At 36.1% G+C, this 23,741-nt stretch overlaps 1 protein-coding gene across 1 annotated transcript in view; it reads right to left on the bottom strand.

Annotated features, from left to right (window-relative positions):
• Positions 1-23,741, bottom strand: part of CNTNAP2 (contactin associated protein 2) — a gene marked incomplete at both ends in the record, with an annotated part of 1,150,499 nt that overhangs the window by 773,940 nt on the left and 352,818 nt on the right. The window contains one exon of the mRNA XM_084306678.1: positions 2,954-3,147. Coding sequence (XP_084162804.1) covers positions 2,954-3,147 — 194 coding nt within the window. The remainder of the gene's footprint in view (positions 1-2,953; positions 3,148-23,741) is intronic.

Consider the following 23,741-nt stretch of genomic DNA (forward strand, 5'->3'; position numbering starts at 1 on the left):
TGAACATGAAACACGTCAGGGGATTAACATATGTAGGGAAGCCTCATGACCTACCAAAATTTGAATCTCAGACTACAAGAGTGAAGAGAGGTGATCAAAATCCTCTAGTTGCTATGGAAAGAGGGCATACTCACTCATCTTATTAAAATTCATGGAAATTGAAAATATCTGAAAGCCCAGGAGGGGTGGGGTCAGAAAAATCTATTTCACAGAAACGGGAAACTTACTCTAAATTCACCTTGAAAGCACTTTCCCCATCACAGACTTCCTGAGAGACTTTTGGTTTCTCTCCTACTTAGGGGATAATTATAGTGGTTTTTTTTGTTTGTTTGTTTTGTTTTTCCCCTCCTCCTTCCATGACTAATGCATACAGAAGGGGATCACTTCAGCATTTTATGCAGATTATCACACTTTGTTCTTACCTATATCTTTGCTGGAAATTACTTCGCCTTTGTTCACTCTCCAACTTACCTAGCAGTCTTTATTTTTTATTTCTACTTTCCATAATTTATCATCTGTCTCTGTCATTTGATATCATAACTTTCAGTATTAAGAGTTGTTGAACTCCGCACTTCTATTTTCATTTTTTCCCTTTAATTTTAAATTTACTACTATCAGGAAGCAACAACACTTGTGCATAGGGCTGATAGAAGACAGACATTAAATGCAGACATTAAATGAAAGGCTATATAGTACCTTTTTCTTGCAGATAAGAATTCTAAAAGGTACGAATCTGAAAGACTAATTATTACTTAAAAGGATTCTAAATGTATCTTAAAATTTTGGGATCATCACAGTCACCTCAGTCAGGAAGAATATAACTTCATGTGTTTAAGTATGCTGAATACTTTGCTTATGTGGTTTGATCTGGCCCTCACACTGCTTGTACAAAATTACACTATAAGGAAGATGCAATGGGAATTTCTTCACCACCTTATTTCCACAACAGGCAAATCTGTCTCATAACACTACTACAATTGTTCAGCAGTATTGCTTTGGGCTCAGAGGCACCTACACCGTTTTTGAAGCTATTAATAATCAAACTATTGTAAAAGGCTAATCAGAGGAACACTATTTAAGAATAGGAAAAATTTTGTTTAGAAAAATTAGAGTCAAGACCTCAGTGTTTTTTATTTTTTTATTTTTTTAATTTTTATTTTCTTCTGATAGTAGTTCAGCTGTATTCTTAAAAAGAAAGCTAGGATCATCTGTCTTCCTAGAATAGGGCTAAAATTGCAGGACACGAACAGCAGCAACAGGCTTGCAAAATATAACCACATGATATAGCATTTCAAATAGGAGTAGCAGATTTCTGCATAACTCATCACACGCTTTTGCAAGTCATATTGATGGCTTGTAACACACCATCAGTTTTCCATCTGAATTCACTAGACATCTGTAATTACTATTCAATAGCAAAATGAACCATTTTCTCATGGAAAAGCTTTCAATATTTCTGTATTAAGAGACAATACAAGAATAAAGACTTCCTATAAAGCCCTTAGAAATGGGGGCTGCTTTGGAAACTGTCACAGCTGTGACTAAATCACCCAAATCCTGTATTGCTGAAAGATTTTCTCTTGAAGGTATTAAGAACAGACTTTTCCTCAGCATAACTGTCCTGCTTTATATATTGTTCACTCAGCCAGCTGCATAGGCCTCTTTTGCATTCTCCTGAGTGAAATTCTTCAGGATTTTAATAGATGTAGAAAAGCTTTATTCAAGAACTACTAAGATAATACAAACACTAAAGGCTACAAGCATTTTTACTTACATAAAGGGGTTGAAAGAGAGATATTTTCTATTCATCAAGTTTAAGCATGAGCTTTGTTTCCTCCCCTCCCTAGATGAGCAAGATCCACATAACCTGTTCCTGAAGAGTCTAAAGCAGCACCTGATGTTTTTCTCTTTGCTCCTGCTCCTCCTTCCTTACCCCCCCCCCATTATTTTTCTTTCAGAAACTTGTGTGCCACACAGAGGAGGTTTTTTTTTTTTTTTCAGTAAATCAATACTCTAATAAAAGATGGCTGCCTGTATGTACTCCACATATGAAGCAGGATTCTGTTATACAGATAAAGCCATTCACCTTATGCTCAGTATTTGATGTTCATTTTTAATAATAAACCATAATAAAAAACACACAACCAATATAAATCTAAGCCACAGCAACATTCAGTCTTTTCTGATTTGACAGTACTTCTCTGATGACATAAAATAGCTAATTTATTTAATTTGTTTTCAGAAAGAATTATACTATTTTGCTGTTCTCTAAGTATACTTTTGAAAAACAACAACCATCTGAAAGAACTAGGAACAGACATTTTAAGTTATAGTTTTTTTGTTGTTGCTGTTTGTTGTTTTTTTTCCCCCCCCCCAGAAAAATGGAAAACTACTGGTTTCATTCAGAATGAAATTAGCGGCTTAACCATGGAAAAAAAAATAAAAAAACAAACTAAATTATATACTTTTTCTGAAGTTATTATAGCATAAAAATCCCTGTAACATCAATATAGAAAACAATATATATGTTAAAACATCATTCCCAAGCATATACAAACATTAAAAATAAGTTACCTTCCAAAATAATATGTACAAGAGCAGAAGTTTCAAAGTTATTTTTGTATCTCATATTTACTCTGTAAAATTAGCAAAAGGAAACAGAATAAAAAAGGGAAGAGAAAAAAAAGGAGACCAGTTGTGGAATGCCATTTACCAAAATTAAATAAATAAATTACTGTGCGTGTTTTGATAACTGCCTTCAGCTCAAGTAAACTTTGTACAGTAGATAGGAATCCTATGAGCAGCTACAACGTAAATTATCATGCTTTGAGCTAATCTATACTCTGTCCTCAAAAATACAACACTAACAAGTTATAATAGGTGCACAGTTCCTAAAAATGCAATCAGTCAACATCATTGCAGCATACACTTGCATTGTACACTAAAGACTTACCCAGATATTTCCATCCTGGTGATATGGTTTCCAGTTTCTCCCCGTATCACTGTAGAGCATCCGATACTGAGTGACCCAGTCAGAACTGCTATACCTGCCTTGAGTCGCGATAGCAGTGATCTGCTTCCTATTCCCAAAATCCACCTGCAGCCACTGATAATGATCACTGTCTGATGGAGACCAACCTCCTGCACCTGTTGGGTTGAAACAGAAAAGAGATGTAGATCTCGAACACTTGCTTTGAAGTGAACACATAGTGAAGATGTTGATTGCTAGAAGACAGCCCAGCTGAGAGGAATATAGATACAAAAGAAATATGATTATATTTTTTAATGCATGTTTAGTATAGGATTCAAATGCATTAACTCTGTTGCCTTAATCATTTTATGATGTAATTATAGTGATTTAATGGGCTGCCTGGAATGTCTTTACAATGCTTTAATTACAATTTATTAGTTTTTGCCAAATTATAATTGTTCAAAGGTTGACCAATTTGCCATGAAATTCTTTTTCAGAGTCAGTTGACACAAATCAGTAACAATCTCTTGGCTTCATAAACACTTTCAGTAGCATTTCATATTAAAGAGATAATGCAGATAAAATAGGATGAAACAATATCCAGCCTTTTGCTTCCCTATGTTTTGCTATAGTGTACAGACTGAAATATCTTAAATAGAATTGAAATAGGAGCAGGTATTGCAGGGCTGGATCCAGTTTTGGGTATGCAGGCTGTCACAGATAACATTGACAGATGCCTCATATAAATGTTATTGCTTTTTATGGGTCTGTGAATTAATTTGATAGTAATTCTGTTAACATTCTTCTCAGGTACTAGACTACATCACATAGTTGTAAGTAAAGATGGACAATGATGCAGAGACAAATGTAATATTATGACATTAATGTAATTTCTTATTCTTCTGAAGTAAAGAATGTCAAGGGAGAAATCATAATTGGATACCAAAAATTATAAAAATTCTAAGAGTGAAATTATAAAGAAATATTTACCATAGTCATAAAAATTAGGGAACAGGTGAAATTACAAAAATAAAATGAAATACTGAGAAAAACTGGAGAATCATTCTCTTTATAGTCATAGTGGGCATTAAGACAGAAAACAAAAACATTAAACTTGTAGAGATTGTGGTATTTTTTTTGCTTTTAATTTTGAACCAAATAGGTGGCCAGGCATACTGTAGGCTAGTCTATGAGGTGATTTTAATTGCTTTTAATTTCACTTACAGATATCAGTTGACAACACAAACCTAGCCTTATCATCAAGCAATGAACTCTTGTTACACAGGTTTATATACTCCCATCATTAGGCGGCAGCATTGCTTCAATCTCAGGCATTTCTAAAACATTCAGCTGCTACAGCTGTTAATATTTGCAGGTCATAGGACATTTTAAAGTTGTGGTATTAATAGGATCATTTGATGTCATAAGTTGCCTTTCATTGTAAATAAAGTGGAGTACTAATGAACATTTTTTATTTTTATTTTTATTTTTTAAGATTTAAAATAGATTTTTTGTCCCTGTACTAGAAATAATTATTTCCCAGAAATATTCCCTGACAATTCCAACACTTCCACCCAATTTACGTATCTTAGAGTGATGGCATGCAAATGATCAGATTTGCATCCTGTACCTCTGAAAAATAGCCCATTGATTGCTCCAGAAAATAAGATCCAAAGATAAACTTTCCAAGTTTTCTATTATGAGGTACAAATACCAGCTTTCAAAATTTGTGACAGAACTGATGAATCCATCTATAAAATGTCCTTCAACAACGTAACTGTTGAAACTGGATGACATACTGTAACTGTAAGGAGGCTAAAATGGGCTACATGTTTCATATGCTGTTTTATGTATGCAAGAGATTTTGTTATATAGATTTACATTCAAACTTTTTGATTTTTGATTTTGATATGCAACCTTAAGAGAGAGAGAAGGAAAAAAAAAATGCGTAGCTATAATTAGACTGTTAAAACTATAAAGCAATACAATATAATTTCCCAGAGAGGCTGAGCAGTCTCCTGTGATTCTGTGATTCTGTGTAATTATTTCTTCAATATATTTATATTAGTAAGATGAGATTTTTCTCTGCAACTGAAAAACCTTTGTAAACTTTGTAAAACATGCTTTGTAAACTATAACTAGGTTTCAGAAAGTATTCACCTATGAATCCATTGAAAAGTTTTGAAAATTTGGTCTAACATTAAATTTCCTTTTTATTTTTTTTCTTTTTTTTTTTTTAATATATATATATATATATGTATATCTAAGAAGAAGCAAAAAACTTTTCTTCACATCATGCCTAATGAAAGTTAAGGGATATATGATGCAATAACCACACCTATGATGTGAAAAGAGACGGAAACATTAGTATTTCAAGATGGATTATGTTATAACCATTGCTAATAAGCGAGAGACAAGACTTTTGGTCAATATTACAGAGAGAAGCAAACAATATCCCTTGCTTGGCCAAGCTTGCCTGTGAAGGGAATGGTCATCACTGGAAATACTTTGCAGGAATCAGTTAAAAGCTTTCTCTTCCTGTTTGATTCATCAAGCTGTGTAACCTGGGGAGCCGATTACTTTCTTCATTTGGTTTGTGCTGTGTAACCTCTATTGATTCAAGGATTAATAAAGGTACCTGTTCCTTTTTCAGTTGTGTGCTCTAGAATAAGTTACAAGAAAGCTGGATTATATAAAATACTACCCCCTGTGAGAACTTTGCATAGGCACTGAATTCATCAAAGGATTTCAAATACACTTTTTTTCTCCACTCAATCTAATCAGATGCATCAACCATAAAAATCTCACATCCCCAGAAATGTGCACATACTTACTGCTCATCATCATTAAATATTTTGCTGAATAAAAATAGCTTCCTCACTGGAATGAAAGGAACCAACCTGATACTGGACACAGAACAGAGGAGTGTCTGACAAATGAAATATTTAACATACTTTTATTTAAAAAGGAGTACTGAATTTGGAGATCAAACCTGATTTTCATAATATCACATTATTTTAGAAATACATTTATTTTTATAGCCAATATATTATGACAGAATAATGAACTATCTTTCAGGAATTACTCAAATAACCAGCATGTTTTTCAATTTTCAGTGAGAGTTACCTTGCACCAAAACTGCAATAGTAAAATAAATTTGTTGAATAAATGCTATTCACAGTATTAATCTTCATAACTTGGTGTAAACTCCTTATTTTTAATGCTTTTTGGTTATATTCTGAATTATACAATGTTCTTTCTTTTTATTTTTATTATGGTGGAAAAAAAAGACATTCGTTTTATGATATGATACTCCATTTTACCTTCTGTATTGCCTTTAATGCAAAAAGCTACTAAATACTGTGACATCAATGTGAATTATGAATTAGAAACATATGAGAATTACAAATTATTTTAAAGTGACAAAACATTCATATAACAGAGTTTACTTTCATTAAATAGGCAAGGAGCACATATCAGGTTCTTTGGTAGTAGAGCTGCAATAAATGAAAATACAGACAATAATTTTTCCTATTTTTATTTTTATGGTATTTCAGAATTTCATGTGATTAAACACGTTCACTCATTCAGTGGCAAAAATAACTGACTGAGTGACATTAACTGAGAGTCACTGAATACTATTATTTATACCGTATAGCACTCTACATCATAAACAGGGCAACTAATTTTGACTTGAACAAGAATGACTGTATATGACCCTTCGAGATCAGGTATCAGAGAACTATACGTTCAATGTAAGTGGTCCACATATCTTTATGCATCCAAGAAACTTCCATGCACAGAAAAGCATAAGTCTTAAGTAGCAAAGCCAGCCAGAGCATGCCTGTGGATAAAAAAGGCTATGAAAAATTTTGTTACGTTTTATTTCAAAAATGCTACAGAAAGTCATTTGATCTCAAATGACTGCAGACTGACCAATGTGCAATGAGCCTATTACTGAAAAACATATTCAGCGATACAGAAGATGCATACAACTATATTCAGAATGTTAAGAACTTGTATAACTTGAATCTTTTCATATTTTTTCCTCATTTATAGACAATTACTAAAAAATAACTAACATCTTTAAAACAAGAGTTAAAGCTCAAGGATTTAAAATATTTAATGATGAAAACCCCAATGGCTTTCATGTTTTTATTGGATTTTATTCCACGAGTTCATTCTGTGGATATGAAAACAACATGAACATAGCCTCTCTCTAAATGACACATGCTATATTTTGCATGTGTCATTTAGACATATAGCATGTGTCAAAATAGAGCATATATAAATAAAGTATTCAACTCAATGTGGGTCTATTTTTGTAAAATTTTATGACTAACATCATTGTATAATTTCTTTCCTTTAATTAATTATACATTTCAACTCCCTATTCAAATCTGAGTGAGCTAGCTCCCATTTTCTGCACACTAAGAAAAGCTACATGATGAGTTAACCTTACCTTCATATTTCCCCATGATAAATTATCAGTAACTATCAAATTCAAGGGAGGCTTACAGATTTAAAATTTTATCTCAACTGTCATATCCTACTGAGCTTCAAGATCTATAAGAATGGACACTGATGTTATTTGAAACTCTCTGTCTGATCCATTTCAGTTAGAAATCTTTTTTCTTGTGGTATCTTGGCACTTCCATCTTCACTCATGGCCAAAACTGGAAAGATTAATTTTCCCTAGAAGAACCCACTCTTGTTTCAGTTGCACTTGTTTATCATTCCCTATTTCAAATCACAATATAATATCAGTATTGCAGTAAGTCTAGTTTTCTACTTTTTTTTTTTTTTTTTTTTTTTTTTTAATCAATAATAGAAGGCTTCAATGATATAAGTGCAAAAAGGAAAAGATCCTTAATAAGAAATTTGACTAGAAAACAAGATATGAAAAAAGTATAGATCAAAGATTTAGGATTTGTGGTAGTTATAATTCCAAGGTTTACTTTACGTAATCTTAGAAAACTTCTATGGCTTTTCAGCAAGGAAATCAAAGATATGTCTTTTTAATAATTATAAAATATTAAACATTCTGAAACATTCTTTGAGTTTGAATCTGCTTACTTGTAAGGGAAAAACACAGACTAATCTTCCAATGAGAAATAACACTTTCTAGGCCAATATAATATTGTCAATTGCTATTTTCCTTCCTATGACACTGTCTGCCATTCTTCTATAAAGGATAAATCAAGAGAAAAAGGAAAACTTTGAAGTACTGAGATCATTCATTCACTGCATTTCAGAGAAAATATGGACAGTCTTTTTCTACAATAAAAACAATATAAAAATATATATAAAAAACTTAAAAACTATATGAATCTACCTGCAGATTTAGTCAACTTTATGTTTAAGCAGGATATAAATGACACTTTCCACTTTTGGTTTGTCATTTTATCATTTTAGATAAATATTGTCTAAATATTAGTAGTATATTATATTAATATAACATATTATCATATTAATAGATAATATTGTCTAAATATCTATTATTAGATAAATTTTTATCTAATGAAACATTTCACTTTACACATAGCAAACAGCATTACAGCATTTAGCGGGTCTTGTAACACTTAGAAATCTAAATACAGAAGTTGTGTAGCTAAATTTGGATTTGCAATCCAATCCCTCTTTTCAAGTTAGAAATTAAATGTTTTTAATATGTTCTCCTTTCCAGCACAAAACAACAGTGATGGAATTGCAAACAAGGACATAAACAACCCTGATAATGTTGCAAATAATGAGCTTTCTGCTTTGGAAGATACCTATGTTGACATTTAGAAAGCAGCAAATACTGAGAAAATTATAGACAACCTCTATTTTAAATTACCTATATTTATTCTGAAAAGCAAACAACCAACCAAACAAACAGAAAAGTATCATGGAAAACAAGAAACAAGACAGAAATTACAACAAATAGATTTCTACATCTCTAGAATTCATTATTAGAATTTACCCCAAATCAGACCCTATTTACTAAAAAATGGCATATTAGAGACAAGTTTGATCTAATTCCCCATAGTAATTTCAAAAGTAACTTACCAGAATTGCAACAAGAATTGGGCTCAAATAAGCTTTCAAGCTGTAAATTTCCTACAAAACATATCTGATGAAATTCATTTGCAAGGTTAGAACGATCCAATATTAATTCCCCCAATTATCCTTCCATCATAACAGTAGAAAGTTGTAAGTTTACAGAGAGGTCAGTGTCAGCTTTAATCTTCACTTCTGAAAGCCTGACATAGCACACCAGCCTATGAAGTATACTTTACTATTTGTCGGAAATATTTCTACTGATTTTTGGTAGCAGTTACCAGTCTCTTCCCTTGGTGCGGCTAACACTCTCTGATAAAGTATGTAACCTTATTAATTAATTAATTAATTAATTTGCTGGGGGGGGAGGGGGATATTTGAATTAGTAATTCACATCAGCAGATGTTTTTGGCAGACTCATATTAAAAATCTTTCCCTCCCCTAAAAAATAGTCAAGGAGAAAAATATTCCTTATTATATTTCTTAAAATTGTTTAATTTTCATTTTAAAACCTGAAAGTTAAGAGCAAAAATAAGCCAACGGATAACAGTATTTATCTGGATACAGTCCACAAAGTTCTTTTTTTAAAAGAACATTAAAATCACTTTTTTTTTTTTTTTTAATCCCGAAAGATCTTTCTTACAGTAAATGCAATTAAAATAAATCCCTTGATGTAGTGTCTGCTTCTTAATACTCACTGCTTCCTAGTATATCTTAACTGAGCACAAACCACATATGAGTGATCAGTCTGCCCTAAGGAACAGTATTGATATCTAACAATGAAAATGATGCAAAAGAGATCTCATAGTTGTCATTCACAGGTGTCAGACTCAAAAAGGGGTAAAAATCATAAGCCTGAGGAGTCTTATATGATGAATCCACTGTTGGGGAACAAACACTGAGCAGCTTTGGTTATTTTAATGAACACATCACTTTAAACTATGCCTTTCCCATCTGTTCTGCTTTCTAATTACATATGCAAAAAGAAGTTCATTCACAATTGCATCCTAATGGAATCTTAAACAAAACTTGTACAAGATTTAAATATGCTGTGCACATCATCTGTATTCAAGGCATCAAGCAGCTTATTCTCCATGAGGTATTTTCTTGTTTTCCAGACAGAAAGTTGAGGCATGGCAATGGATCACTGCACCTGCCATGCAAACCACTTGCATACAAAATAACCACAGTGGCATACAAGAGACAAGGAAGAGAGTACAAAAATCTCCCTTTCCTCACAACCCCTTTTCAAGCAAGAGGACGCAAATCTTTCATCGCATGTTTATGTACTGCAGCACTGGGGTTTTCCTAACAACTCAGGTCATATCCCTGGCAAGAACTAGCAAGGGTACAGCTAATGGATAGTAGACATTCCTACTGCAGTGCCCTTCCTAGGCAAATAAGCCCTGATTAACATATTCTTATCCAAGATTTTACTAACAATCAGATCAGGAGCTGCTGTAACTAAGGAAGTTTTACTGACTGTGGTTGAATAGCATTTACAGCACTTTGAAACCTAGATTCAAGCTCATTACTACATCACTGGTAGTTCCTTGTAAGCGTTGTTATTTCTCCTTTGTAGAGATGACAGTCAGAGAAAAAGGAATTAAGGTATACACCTGATCTATACCATTTCCAATAGCGATGAGATGGCTGAACATTTTATGGTCAGCTAAATGGTTCTATTCCCATTAGTGCAGTCCGTAAAGTGATGGAAGGCAAAGTTAAAATTCTGTAAGTTAAATTGTGACATTTTGGCTCATTTTGATTAATATATTTTCCCCTCAAATGACTGTACATGTAGCATGATTACATACTGTTATTCAGTCTTAGATAAGTGACAAGTGTTCAATGCTAAAAGATAAAAACCGAAACTCCTGTCTTGCAGAGACTTGCCAAGTGAGATGCTGTAGTGAATATAGTTTCTGCCAGTGTGTTTTAGTGTACGTCAGTGTTCCAGTGATGTGCAAGCAACACTGCCTTGAAATGCTTACTGTGACTAACAAGTAAAAGCCACATGATTATTTCATTAAAGCACTTTTTTTTTTTTTTTTTAATCTCTTGGTCCATGTCTCACACAGAAAACATTTTTCATATCAAGGGCTTCTCAATTGAAATACCCTGCCCAGCAAATACAACTAGCAGACCTTGTTTTGACCATCTCCTGTGATGACTGCCAATAGTCAAACTTTTCCTGCAGCTATTGATGTTCGTAAAACCTATTCAGGTTCTGCTCCTGGCCTGCTACAGAACCTGAATATTGTTCACTTTTTTCTCTTTCACTTTTCATATATTTCTATAGAAATATATTTTCTATATTTCTATATTTCACAAAAAAACAGCTAGAGGGAGCTACACTATTTTCTTATTTGTGCCATCGCTGCACTACCACTGGCCCAGATGTAAGGACAGTAATATTGAATAAAGGACTGGGTTCTTCCCACTTGCTTCATTTATTAGTCATCATTTCCAAAGACTTCTGTGAGATAGAATTTGTTTGTGGTATTACAGCACTCTGTCATCATCAGTGCCATGCATGAATACAAGTTATTGGTATTCATTTAATTTGTCTTAGTAAATGTGCTTCCTCCACCCGATTTTCCTTCAAGAAGCATGAGCAGAGAGCTGTGAAGGTATTGTTTGATGACTTTTAAAATCAAGTATACAGATGATCCAAGAGTTTTGAAGGTTTTTCCGCTTTTGACAGGTCTGACAAAACAATTATTTTTTCCATCAAGGCTATTACAGATTGCTATCAGTATGATCAATGCATGTATTGCAAACAGATTCTTATCCTTCCTCTTATTCTTATCCTTCATTAAGAGAATATGTTTTACTTTTAAAATTATCTACTGAGGTACTGCATTTATTTTGACAAAAGCTCACATTATGCCATTGTTTTTGCTAATAGCAAAATATTTATTGATATCATATGCAGAGTTGCATCAAAATGGGTACAGAACAGTTTTATTCATTATTTTAATTTACAAAATAACATGCTAATTTCAATATAGTACTATACTACAGCAGAATTCAACATTTTAGGGTGATGATTTGCCTGAAGATTATGGTAAACTACTGATAACTATTGACTATACTCTAATGAGTAGCCTTCCCAAGCTGAAATTAATCTCTCTGCATAGTTTCCATGCTCTCCAGAGTATAGATGAAAATACTAGCTGACTTGTTCTGAATGCATTTTTTCTACACTTTCAGTCATGACTGCTGAGTACAGCACTGCTGAGAAGAAAAAGCACATTTGCATGCCTGGACTAATTCGGTGTACTCACTCTCCCTGCCCAAAATGAAAACAACAAACAATAAAAACCACCCCAAACAGCTAGACTGTAGATTGTTCCTAAATGACTACTGTTTGTGCAGAGCAGTAGCTGGTAGATAAAGACACAGCCACATCTACAAAAGAAGCATCAAGATACAAATCATCTAACTTGGCAGAAGCATTGCCCAGGAAAGCAAAGACTTAAGTGAGCACAAAAATATCTTTGTTTGCTTTACTTTGTCTATCTGTATGCCACTGTAACATATCATTTGCCTCACATAGACAACTGTGAAAATAAACATCACTTTGAAACTTCATGGAAAACCCTGTTACGTTGAAGTTAATTTCTACTTCGCCATACACATACTACCTGGAGTTCTATCACTGTAGAACTGACTGCTCTATTCTTGTAAAGATTACATCCTTCTCTCCTGAATAAAGCTTATAACTTTTTCTGTATGCTGGACCAAGCAAATATTCATAACAAACTTCAAGACAATTTCCGCTTGCTGATCCTACATAGGAAAGTGCTGTTGTAGCTCAAGAGAAATTGTCCTGGGACATCTATGCAACTGTAAGACAATTTCTCCATAACGTCTGTGTTCTCTCAATTCACTTTTCTATGGGGAAAAAAAAAAAACAAAAAACAAAAACAAAATCAAAAAACAAACAAACAAAAAAAAACATAGTCACAGAAAAAAAAATCCTTCTCTATATTCAGCCACATGGATACCTTTCCTAATGAAGACAGTAATGAAGACAGTAAAAGCAGTCTTGATGGCATAAACCCAGAAAATGAGTATCCACTAAAAACTTGTACTGAGAGAACTGGTGGAGGAGCTGGCCAAGCCGCTTTCCGTCATTTATCAGCGGTCCTGGATATCAGGGGAGGTCCCAGTTGACTGGCAGCTAGCAAACGTGACACCCATTTACAAGGGCCAGAGGGTAGACCCAGGGAACTATAGGCCTGTTAGTTTGACCTCAGTACCAGGGAAGCTCATGGAGCAGATTATCTTGAGTGTCATCACACGGCACTTGCAGGGCAACCAGGCGATCAGGCCCAGTCAGCATGGGTTTATAAAAGGCAGGTCCTGCTTGACGAATCTGATCTTCTTCTATGATAAAGTGACACGCTTGGTGGATAAGGGAAAGGCTGTGGATGTGGTCTACCTTGATTTCAGTAAGGCCTTTCACACAGTTCCCCACAACATTCTCCTCAAGAAACTGTCAGCTCATGGCTTTGACTGGTATACGCTTTGATGGGTTAAAAACTGGCTGGATAGCCAGGCCCAAAGAGTCGTGGTGAATGGAGCCGGTCACTAGTGGCATCCCCCAGGGCTCGGTACTGGGGCCAGTCCTCTTTAATATCTTTATTGATGACCTGGATGAGTGGATAGAGTGCACCCTCAGTAAGTTTGCAGATGACACCAAGTTAGGTGCATGTGTTGACCTGCTCAAGGGTAGGAAGGCTCTGCAGGAGGATCTGGATAGGCTGCACCGATGGGCTGAGGCCAACTGTATGAAGTTCAACAAGAACAAGTGCTGGGTCCTGCACCTGGGGCACAACAACCCCAAGCAGAGCTACAGGCTGGGAGATGAGTAGCTGAAAAGCTGCCTGGCAGAGAAGGACCTGGGAGTATTGGTGGATAGTCGGCTGAATATGAGCCAGCAGTGTGCTAAGGTGGCCAAAAAGGCCAACAGCATCCTGGCTTGTATAAGAAGCAGTGTGTCCAGCAGGTCTAGGGAAGTGATTGTCCCCCTGTACTCGGCTCTGGTGAGGCCGCACCTCAAGTACTGTGTCCAGTTTTGGGCGCCTCACTACAAGAAGGACATGGAGGTGCTCAAGAGAGTCCAGAGAAGGGTGACGAAGCTGGTGAGGGGTCTGGAGAACAAGTCTTATGAAGAGCAGTTGAGGGAGCTGGGCTTGTTCAGCCTGGAGAAAAGGAGGCTCAGGGGCAACCTTATTGCTCTCTATAGGTACATTAAAGGAGGCTGTAGAGAGGTAGGGATTGGTCTATTCTCCCACGTGCCTGGTGACAGGATGAGGGGGAATGTGTTAAAGTTGTGCCAGGGGAGTTTTGGGTTGGATATTAGGAAGAACTTCTTTACTGAAAGGGATGTTAGTCATTGGACTGGGCTGCCCAGGGAAGTGGTTGAGTCACCATCCCTGGAGATCTTTAAAAGACATTTAGATATAGAGCTTAGTGATATGGTTTAGTGGAGGACTGGTTAGTGTTAGGTCAGAGGCTGGACTAGGTGATCTTGGAGGTCTCTTCCAACCTAGACAATTCTGTGATTCTGTGATTCTATGAACTTCTAAAGCATAAACCACTACTAGCAAAATCTCTACTTCTGTAAAAATTGAATCCTATGATTACTGTGCTATAAAAAGGTCTTAAACAGTCAAAAATGCATGGTTTCAGAATGGGAAGTGTGATATGGTAATTATATGTATTATGATTAGAATATATGTTTAAGTACAGGTTTTCAGACAGAAAGAAAGAGGAAAATTAGCTGCTGTTAATTTGGAGTTTAAAGAATTCTTACGCCATGGCTTCAGGTTCTGACTTAGCCATGTTAATTAAACCTGAGAAAATCAGAATCACTTCTGAGAGCTATCTAATATTTATCAGTTCACTGCATTATTTTTTTTTCCTTTTAATCTATTATTATTATATAACTATTTATTTTTATTTTTTATTTTTTTTAGTAGTTGTATCAGAGTGAAGTATGATTTAGAGAAAAAGAAAGTGCTACTGGACAGACATATATTTAACAAGTTAATCTCTCATAAGACCCTAGTAAAAAAATCAACATACATAACATAAACTTGGCCTATTAAAACATGTTCTGAGTGTTAGAAAAATACAATGCTTGATGCTTGATGACTGGAAAAGCATTATAAAACTGCTTAATAAGAAAAAACATAAATGATTTTTAATATATATATATATATATAAGCAAAATAAAGGGAGTAAAATTTATGATAAGCTTGATCGTGGATCTCAGTTTAATACCAAAGTTCTGTAAGGACTTATGGATACACTTGGCTAAAAACAGTATTTGGTACAGGAGGTTTCATTAAAACACATTTTGAATAACACCATTTTGTTTCTTTAAAATTCGTCTACAGGATTTGCACAAAGCAGATAGCTGAAATATGGAAAACTGAGATTCCCCTAATATAATTTCTTGTTCGTGTGTCTTTAGTCCCCCACTGTCATTTATGCTGATACTTTGCTATTTGTTTTTCTAGTTTTCACTGCATTGTACTTAATACCATTTTTCAAATCAGAAAACATTAACTCACTTTTTTATAAGTAAAACTCAATAGCCTCTTTTAAAAACTTTTTTTTTTTTTTGAAAAGGGTACCTAAGCATACTAGTTAGTAAAAGACTGTGTGAATTATAACTTCCAGAGACAGACAAGGATACTGAAAGTGCAATAGAGGCAGCTAAGAAGATCCCTGCTGTCACACCAGTCATTAGTGCAAAGGGAAAAAAAGGTGCCCGTGAGCACAGTGATGGTGGTAATGTGCCACAATCTCAGATGCCAGCTGTATCCATGCCAGATGCAACCACCTCTGGCATTTCAGAGGCCTCTGCTCAGCCAGGGCTCAGGAGGGAGGAGGCAGCAACCATGTTTGGGGAGTAACTCATCATTCTCCACAAGTCTGAGGATGGCACTGCCCTCATCCCTCACAGACCGGATCCAACAGAGGTGCTGAGTAAAGGAGCTGTGAGAGGAGGTAAGCAAGCTGCATGCACTCAGAGGATGCACAGGAGATTGACAGGACCACTTCAGAGATCCTGTGGAGCTGACAGACCAAGCCTCTCCATTTCAAGGATGGAAGGACAGCCCGAGACCATGCTCAAAGGAGTGGTGGACGGGAATTGCAAGATTGGGTTGAGAGAGGAGGGCTGAAAATTTGTCCCTGGTGGAGATGCATATAAGGCTTCTTCTCCACCTCCTGTCCTGAAGTTATGGGCACAGTGCTCAGCAGAAGGAAGGAAAGTGGCCTCCTCCTGGGGCAGGTGTCACAGAGAGCTGAACATCAACCAAGTATCCACGTGAAGAAGAAAAGAAGGATGGAATTACTGGAAACTCCTGTGGGAGAAGGAGACAGTCACCCTGTGACAGGAATAATCTGGAAATTTAGAGCTTACCTGGCACTTGGATCCAGGGTGTTACAGGAAAACTGCTACAGTTTTTCCACCCATTGGACCATTACCCCTGGCTGATCGTTCATGTGTGTTCCAAGGATATAGCTTGTCTACATATCAAGATTGTCAACATATCATGAGTGACTACAACGGCTCGAAGGGGAGAGGGTCAAGGGCATGGAGGCCCCTCTGTTTTTCTCTTCAATTTTCCCAGTTAAGTGGAAAGACTTGGGGAGGGGTAGAGAGGTCAACACATGGTTGTGCAGCACATGGTTGCACAGCAAGGACTTCTGCGTAGAGACAGGTTCTAACTGACAAAGAGCAACAGTATCTTTGCCAACAAGCTGTTAGGATCTTGAACTCCATTATTTTATGGTCAGAACAGAGAAGAGTGTCAGTGATAATCAGGTCCCCAAACAATTCCTCCATGTTGCTGAGCAGAACGTCCAGCTAAGTATCACCCCATCTAGTGCCTGACAACCTCCAGAGATCTGGATCGATTGTCTCCTATTTATATTGCCCTTCCAGCATGTGCAAGACAGATTAAAGTCTTATATGAAAATCAGACTATCAGTCTGGACAAGTTCTGAAGTACTTCAGAGAGAATGTTGTCCACTTTCTTATTCTAATTTGGTGATTTGTAACACACCCTACCACAATGACACCCCTCACTGTCTTTTCCTTGGATCATGACACACAAGCTCCCAACAACACACAGGCCTCTAGTTCTTCCTGCCTTTGTCTCAGGCTGCATGCATGCACTTGAGAGAGGTGAGTATGAGCAATACAACACAGGACTTCCCATAGGCAAAAGGATGGAGAAACTCTGTAAGTGTGAAGTAACTGTTAAACATAAATTTTAACTTACATTGAGGCAAAATTATATGATCTGCCTTAAGCAGTTTAAATTCACATTATTAAGAAAAGAGAAGAAGGGCCTTACTCTCTAAATGCTTTAGAATCAAAGAATGCTTTTGGCTGAAAGAAACCTTTAATGATTATCTAGGTCTAACCCCCCTACATCAGCAGGGACACCTTCCACTATATCAGGTTGCCCAAATATCCATCCAGCCTATCCTTGGACACTTATGGATGGGGTATTCACAACTTCTAAGAGCAACCTGTTGTATTCTCATAGTAATGATTTTCTCCCTTATATTTAATCTAAATCTACTCTCTTTCAGTTTAAAACCATTGTGCCTTGTCTTACCACCACATACCCTTGTAAGAAGTCTCTCTTCATCTTTCTTATAAGTCTCTTTAAGTGTTGAAAGGCTATAGTGAAGACTCCCAAGAGCATTCTCTTCTCCAGGCTAAACAACTTCAGTTCTCATGACAGCTAGCATAATTGGACAAATACTGTTGTCATAAAAGTAAGAGCATATTAAGCTTACACTTAATCAGACACATCACCATTTTTCTACCTTTTTCAAAGTTTTTCTCTGAGTCCAAAACTTCTGAACATTGTGCTTACAGCTTAATACATTGAGTATTGTCATGGATTTAATTGAAGCTCTCTTGCTGGATTGGGCAACAAGCTCAGCAATGTGCAAGAGCAAGTGCTGGCTTTACAAACTCACTAAGAAATCTTAAAGGCAAAATATCTTTATTCTATAGTTTTCATAGTAGGTCAGAAAAGTTGATTAGAAAAAAAATGTTTTAGGTTTGATTCTTAATGGGTAAAAGAACAAGGGGAAAGTAATTTGGAGACAAGAGGCCAAGGGGACAAGATTTCTACCCATCCCTATTTACAGACTTGAAATTTTTTGTTACACCTCTCCTGGAACAATGTGTGTTTGGGTCATAGCCAAATTCTCAATGAAAGCATTAGATTCCTAGGTCTTATAATTAAAATCCTTAAATGCACAGTAACTGATAATAGCCACTGATTTTCTCAATGTTTGTATAATTTTGACTGACAAATTCATGTTCTGGGTCTGTTCTTTGCATCATGGAAAGTTATCTAAAACAGTAGGTCGTATCATGTTAACTTCCCTGAAGCTATAGTAATCAGCAGATGGATTGCATGCTAGTCAGAACACTGTGCATTATATCGATAATGCCAGACAGTGGTGTGTTTCTTCAGCAGTAAAACTGAGATTTTGAAGTGACAAGACTCAAGCAACTGCAAAATCTGCACATACATTCCCATGTTCCAAAAACACAGCAATAATTCGTATAAATTTTTCAGTCAGGCTGATTCCTGGCAGCATAAACTTACTTAATGTCTGTCTTGTATAAAAAGTGGATATTAGTGGTGCCAACCAAATGCCTGATCCAAAAGCAACCAAAGTCAAACAGAGCATTTCCATTAGCAGGGATCAAGCTGTGAAATATATTAATGTACTCTGATCCTGACTAAACCCCAAACCACTGCCCACTGCCACAAACTTAACAATGCCTCTGCCACAACAACTGGCTTTCTAATGTTTAAAAAAAAAAAGTCTTGATAATCTTTCTCTTTATAATGTGACTTCTCCCATTAGCCATGAATATGTTTCTGGAATCTAAGGTCCTGGAAATAGCTGTGATACAGAGGGTAGCAGTACTGTAATAGATTACATTTATCATTTTTGACAGAGTTACAGTACTGCATAGCATCAAATGAAAACCCCCTTATGATTTGCACAGACACCTCCCACTAGACCAGGTTGCTCAAAGCCCCATCACACCTGTCCTTAAATATTTCCAGGGACGGGGCATCCACAGCATCTCTAGGCAACCTGTGCCAGTACCTCATCACCCTCATAGTACAGAATTTGAATTATCTTTGTGACAAAGCTGAAGTCCACAAACTACTCTTCCAGAGTGGGGAATTAGTTCTTTGTACGTGCAGCAGAAAGGAAATCATCTTTACACTTTTTTTTTTTTTTTTCTTCAATATTTAGATATCATTGTGCTGTTAACCTGAATTTCAGAACACTTGCAGGGATTTTAATTGACTGTGCTAAGCCACCAACGAATACACTGAAAACCTGCTTGACAAAATCCTTCTTTTTATAAGGGGACAGTTGTTAAAAAAGGCTAGATTTATCATTTGGAACTTTCCTCTTACATTTGACATGAGCTTTTATTTCAAATAAATGTTTAGATTAGGCAACTTGGTGAACTTCATTTGATAGGTTCTTATTTAGTAAAGGAAAATGTAATGCTCAACTCTATATTCCAGAAGCATATTCTATACTTTCAAACACACATAGTTTAAAAGAACAATATAATACCCCTGGGAATAGAAAGAAATAAAATGTGGACATGGTACATTAGCTTAATAAAACCCAGAAAAGACATTTATGAACTAACTGGCCTGAGGGTCCCTTTAGGAATAAACAGAAATAGATTGTGGTTCTGTTTTCTATACAATCTTCCTTTACTATCACGATGCAGACATTATCCAGAGGAAAAAGTGCATCATAGTCTTTCCATTTGAACCAGGCAGTGGTATTCAGGTAACAAGTGCATCCTAATTCGTTGAAAGCAGTTTATTGAATCAGTTCTATAGTCACAGTATGTCAGTGTAGCTGTTTGAACAGATCTGAATTCATGTCATTCCTACCCTGTATTTTCCTTGTAAATTATAAATAAAAAAGACTGACACTGCCTTCTTTAAATATCAAAAGCTGAAAGGCATCTATGCTGAACTTGCCTAAAAAATAAATGGAATTTAGGGGTCCAACCTTTTTATGTACTTTTGTAAATCTTTTTATCTGTTGCTGCCTCTCTTTTCTTTCATGTCAACTCTTACAGTTCAGCTCACATCTAGTAAGCCTGCCAAACTAGATACAAGTTTTTACACCTTTGCAAGTACGTGGTATTCTTTTGTAGGTGGGAGTAAGAAGGAGGAACATACTTCAAATACAGCTTGTCAGGAAGTTACATATACTTATTTAAAACTCTGTAAATACTTAGCGACCAATACCTATGGTACTGATCAATATCAAAACTAACTCTAGGCATAATCTTTCAAATTAAGTTTTTATAGATCCCACATTTAAGGCATGCAAGAATTTTCAGCTAGGCTGCTACTGTTGACAGTTTAAAATCATCTATAATAGAAACCCATATTAGATTTCCAATTAGCATTAGATTTTAAATAAGGCTATCAGCTTCTGTTGGAACACTATTACTCATACACATTCATGCACCATTCTGCATAACAAGATAACATCAGTGGCTTTTGTCTGATGCATAAGAAGGAAACAGTAAATAGTGCCACCTTGACTAGACAAAGGGCTTACTCCTGCAAAATGCTAACAATGACTTTCCAGTAATACGGATAAATAATACTTATATTTAGATTTATTTTTTTTTTTGAAGTAATGTACCTAATTTGTATTTATTACAGAAAATAAAGTACTTAATTAAATTACTTTCTATCATAGATTTTAGCACCTTGACAGAAAGCCTAAATCTCACAATGCTGCTCATTAGTCTTATCTGCAGTATCCTGTTCTTTATCTGCAATCTATAGACCTTTTAAAGTTCTTGGGGCAAATTTACAAGATAAAAGCCATGATTACTGCCTTCAATTTCCTTGCTTGAAAAGTAATGAACAGTGAGTTTCTGAAATCATTAAAAGCATTTCATAGCTAAACTTGTAGCTGTGTTTCATGGGTCATATCAGACTATGCAGACCATATTCTTGCAATTTTCCAGTGAGCTAAAAAATGCATACAACTTTCTAAACACAAAGCAGGAAAACTTGTTATTGACTAAACCCCTAAAATGAGAGTATGTCTGTTTTCAGGAAACAGAAGATGGAGAGAAAAGGGTGTGGGTGCTTTCAAGCAACTAAAAATGATATAACTTATCAATTCTCTTATATACAATGCTCTCATCAAAAAAATGTTTTATTGTTTCATTATCTCTACTAATTTATGAATTTGTTGTTAGTTTTGTTATATATGGAGTGGTAATTCGTGTCGAGAAAATGGTTGATATTAATAAAGAAGGGGGAGATTTGGGAATGTGGTCATGGGGATTGGAAAGCCCCATGGTTGAGATAACATTAGACTCTTAACAACGAGGCCATCAGGAATATAAAAGAGTTTAGAGGGAACAAAGAAGGGTGATTCAGGAGACTCCATGCAGTCTGGGGTTTCTTGTTCTCCATATGGTTTCTTGTTCTCCAGCCATTAAGGCATGGATGTTTCTGGGTGTTTGCTGTTGTTGTTACATTCAAAGTTGTTTGACCAATGAAAAGTTGTTTTGAAAAGAACTGCTGTGGAGAGAAGGGTATAAGAGGGGAGCCTGCCCTCAAGATAAAAAAGGCAACACGATGAAGTTACATCAATAAAGAAGCAGGAAAAAGTGAAGAAAAACAGGCTGGCAGAATGGAGACCAGGACAGAAACAGGCACTTTGATTGCCTCATGAAGATAGGTTTGGCCCGACTCAGCAAACCGTTCAGAGAAGCTCGTACAAAAGGTCGCTGGAAATGGGCGCACTGGAGCTGGAGAGAAGCTTGAGCTGAGAGAAGAGGACCTGTGCACACAACTGCCCCTCGCTGGTAAGCAGTTGCACATTATAGGGGATCATACGTCCTTAGGAACAAAGACTGTCCTGGTAACCTCACAGCTCATTCTCCTTCTTAACAATCGGACAGTTTATGAGCCTGAAATATGGGACCAAATTGAGGTCAAGGTGTGGGACTCTGCAACTAAAAACAACAAGGTTGCAGTGGGATTGCTCGGCACCTGGCGAGCAATCTCTGAGGCCTTAAAGAGCCCCGTGGAGCCACAATCACAAACGTGTGGTTTGCCAGATAGTGAGACAGCTGTGGGCTCGTTTACTAATCCGACTGCTTTGCCGTCGCCCCCCCCCCCCCCACTGCTACTGCCATTGAAGGCCTTTGCTGTTACGCCCCGTGCTGACCTGAACGTGCCTTTTGACCCAGGCCTATTGGCCTTGAAAAGGAGATGGATATGCTTTTCTTCGACCCGGGAAGAACGGGATACATAAGGCCCGAAGACCGAGTTGCTTGACAACTTAAAGCAAGACATATTGTTCAAAAGGAGTGGAAAATGGAGACTGTTGAGTCGTGGAACTTGGAGGATTGTTTGTTACCTTTTCTAATTGTACATATGTATAGCTGTACTCGGGTTTAATATGTAAAGCAATGTTCTGTATATTTAGAATGTTTGATGTTCGTGTGTGTGTGTTGGTGGAGCGTAGACTCCCCGCACACCCAGCACTGTTTACTTGCCTTTTATACCTTTTATAGCCCTTTATACCTTTTAGAAATATTTGTTTTACAAGTATTACAAAATTCAGATTGTGTTGAGACCTCATTTATAACAGTTTGTATTCCACAGTCCCAATCAACAATTCCCCTTTCAACAAGGTCTGGATCTATCTTAATAGGATAAATCCATTGGTTTGGGGGTCTTTTTTCTTACTTGCAGTTAACATTCCTTGTTCCTTTAAACTTCCTTGCCTTTGTAAGGTAGGCTGAAAGTGTTGCAATCATCCATAAAATTGGATAAGCCTGTAGATTTCCCCAGTGAACCCTGTCATTGTGACTCCAGACTCATATGGAAGGACCAGCTGTAAACGAATAAGATAGGAGCATAGGAATTGATGTACCATACCGACCGAGATGGTAAGCTAGTAGCTTTTCTCAAAGGGTGGCCAATATCACAAATTTATAGCAAGGTGACTAGGTCTCAAAGTAGACAAATATAGAAAAAACATTCCCTGTGAAGGGCTCATCCTAATTCTTAATTTCCTAGCAGAAACTGGAGACTAGGAAATGTTTGAAAAAAAATATTGCCAATTTCTACTCAGTTTCTGGTATCTCTGTTTCGATCCCTAGCTATATCACTCCTTTCCAGATGACTTTTTGGATGTGGGTCATCAAACAGCCATCACAGGTCAACATGCTGGTTGCAGCCTTGGCTTGATTTCCCATTACTTAAGGTTTCAGAAGAAGAAAAAAGCAAAAACATGATTGCCAGTGGCAATCTAGAATTCTGCATATGAAAGAGAGTTTGGTTTTACCTTGAAAATAGAAGTTAATCAAAGTAACTTTCATAGATTGCTCATAGTAATTCCATTTATAATTAATAGCTGTTTGGTTCTTGTCTCTCAATAACCATTAATTTTAAAATATGACATGCAAATTTTTATATGAAATAACTGAGTACCATTTTGGCCAAATTTAGAAACTAGTTAATCACAATTAAAAACAACAACAACAACAAAAAAAACCTCACAGCACGTATATAAGCAACAATCAAAGAATTACAGAATGTTTAAGTTTAAGGTTGGAAGGCACCTCTGGAGATCA

This window comes from Netta rufina (assembly GCF_964035555.1).
Source record: "Netta rufina genome assembly, chromosome: 2".
Classification (NCBI taxonomy): Eukaryota; Metazoa; Chordata; class Aves; order Anseriformes; family Anatidae; genus Netta; species Netta rufina.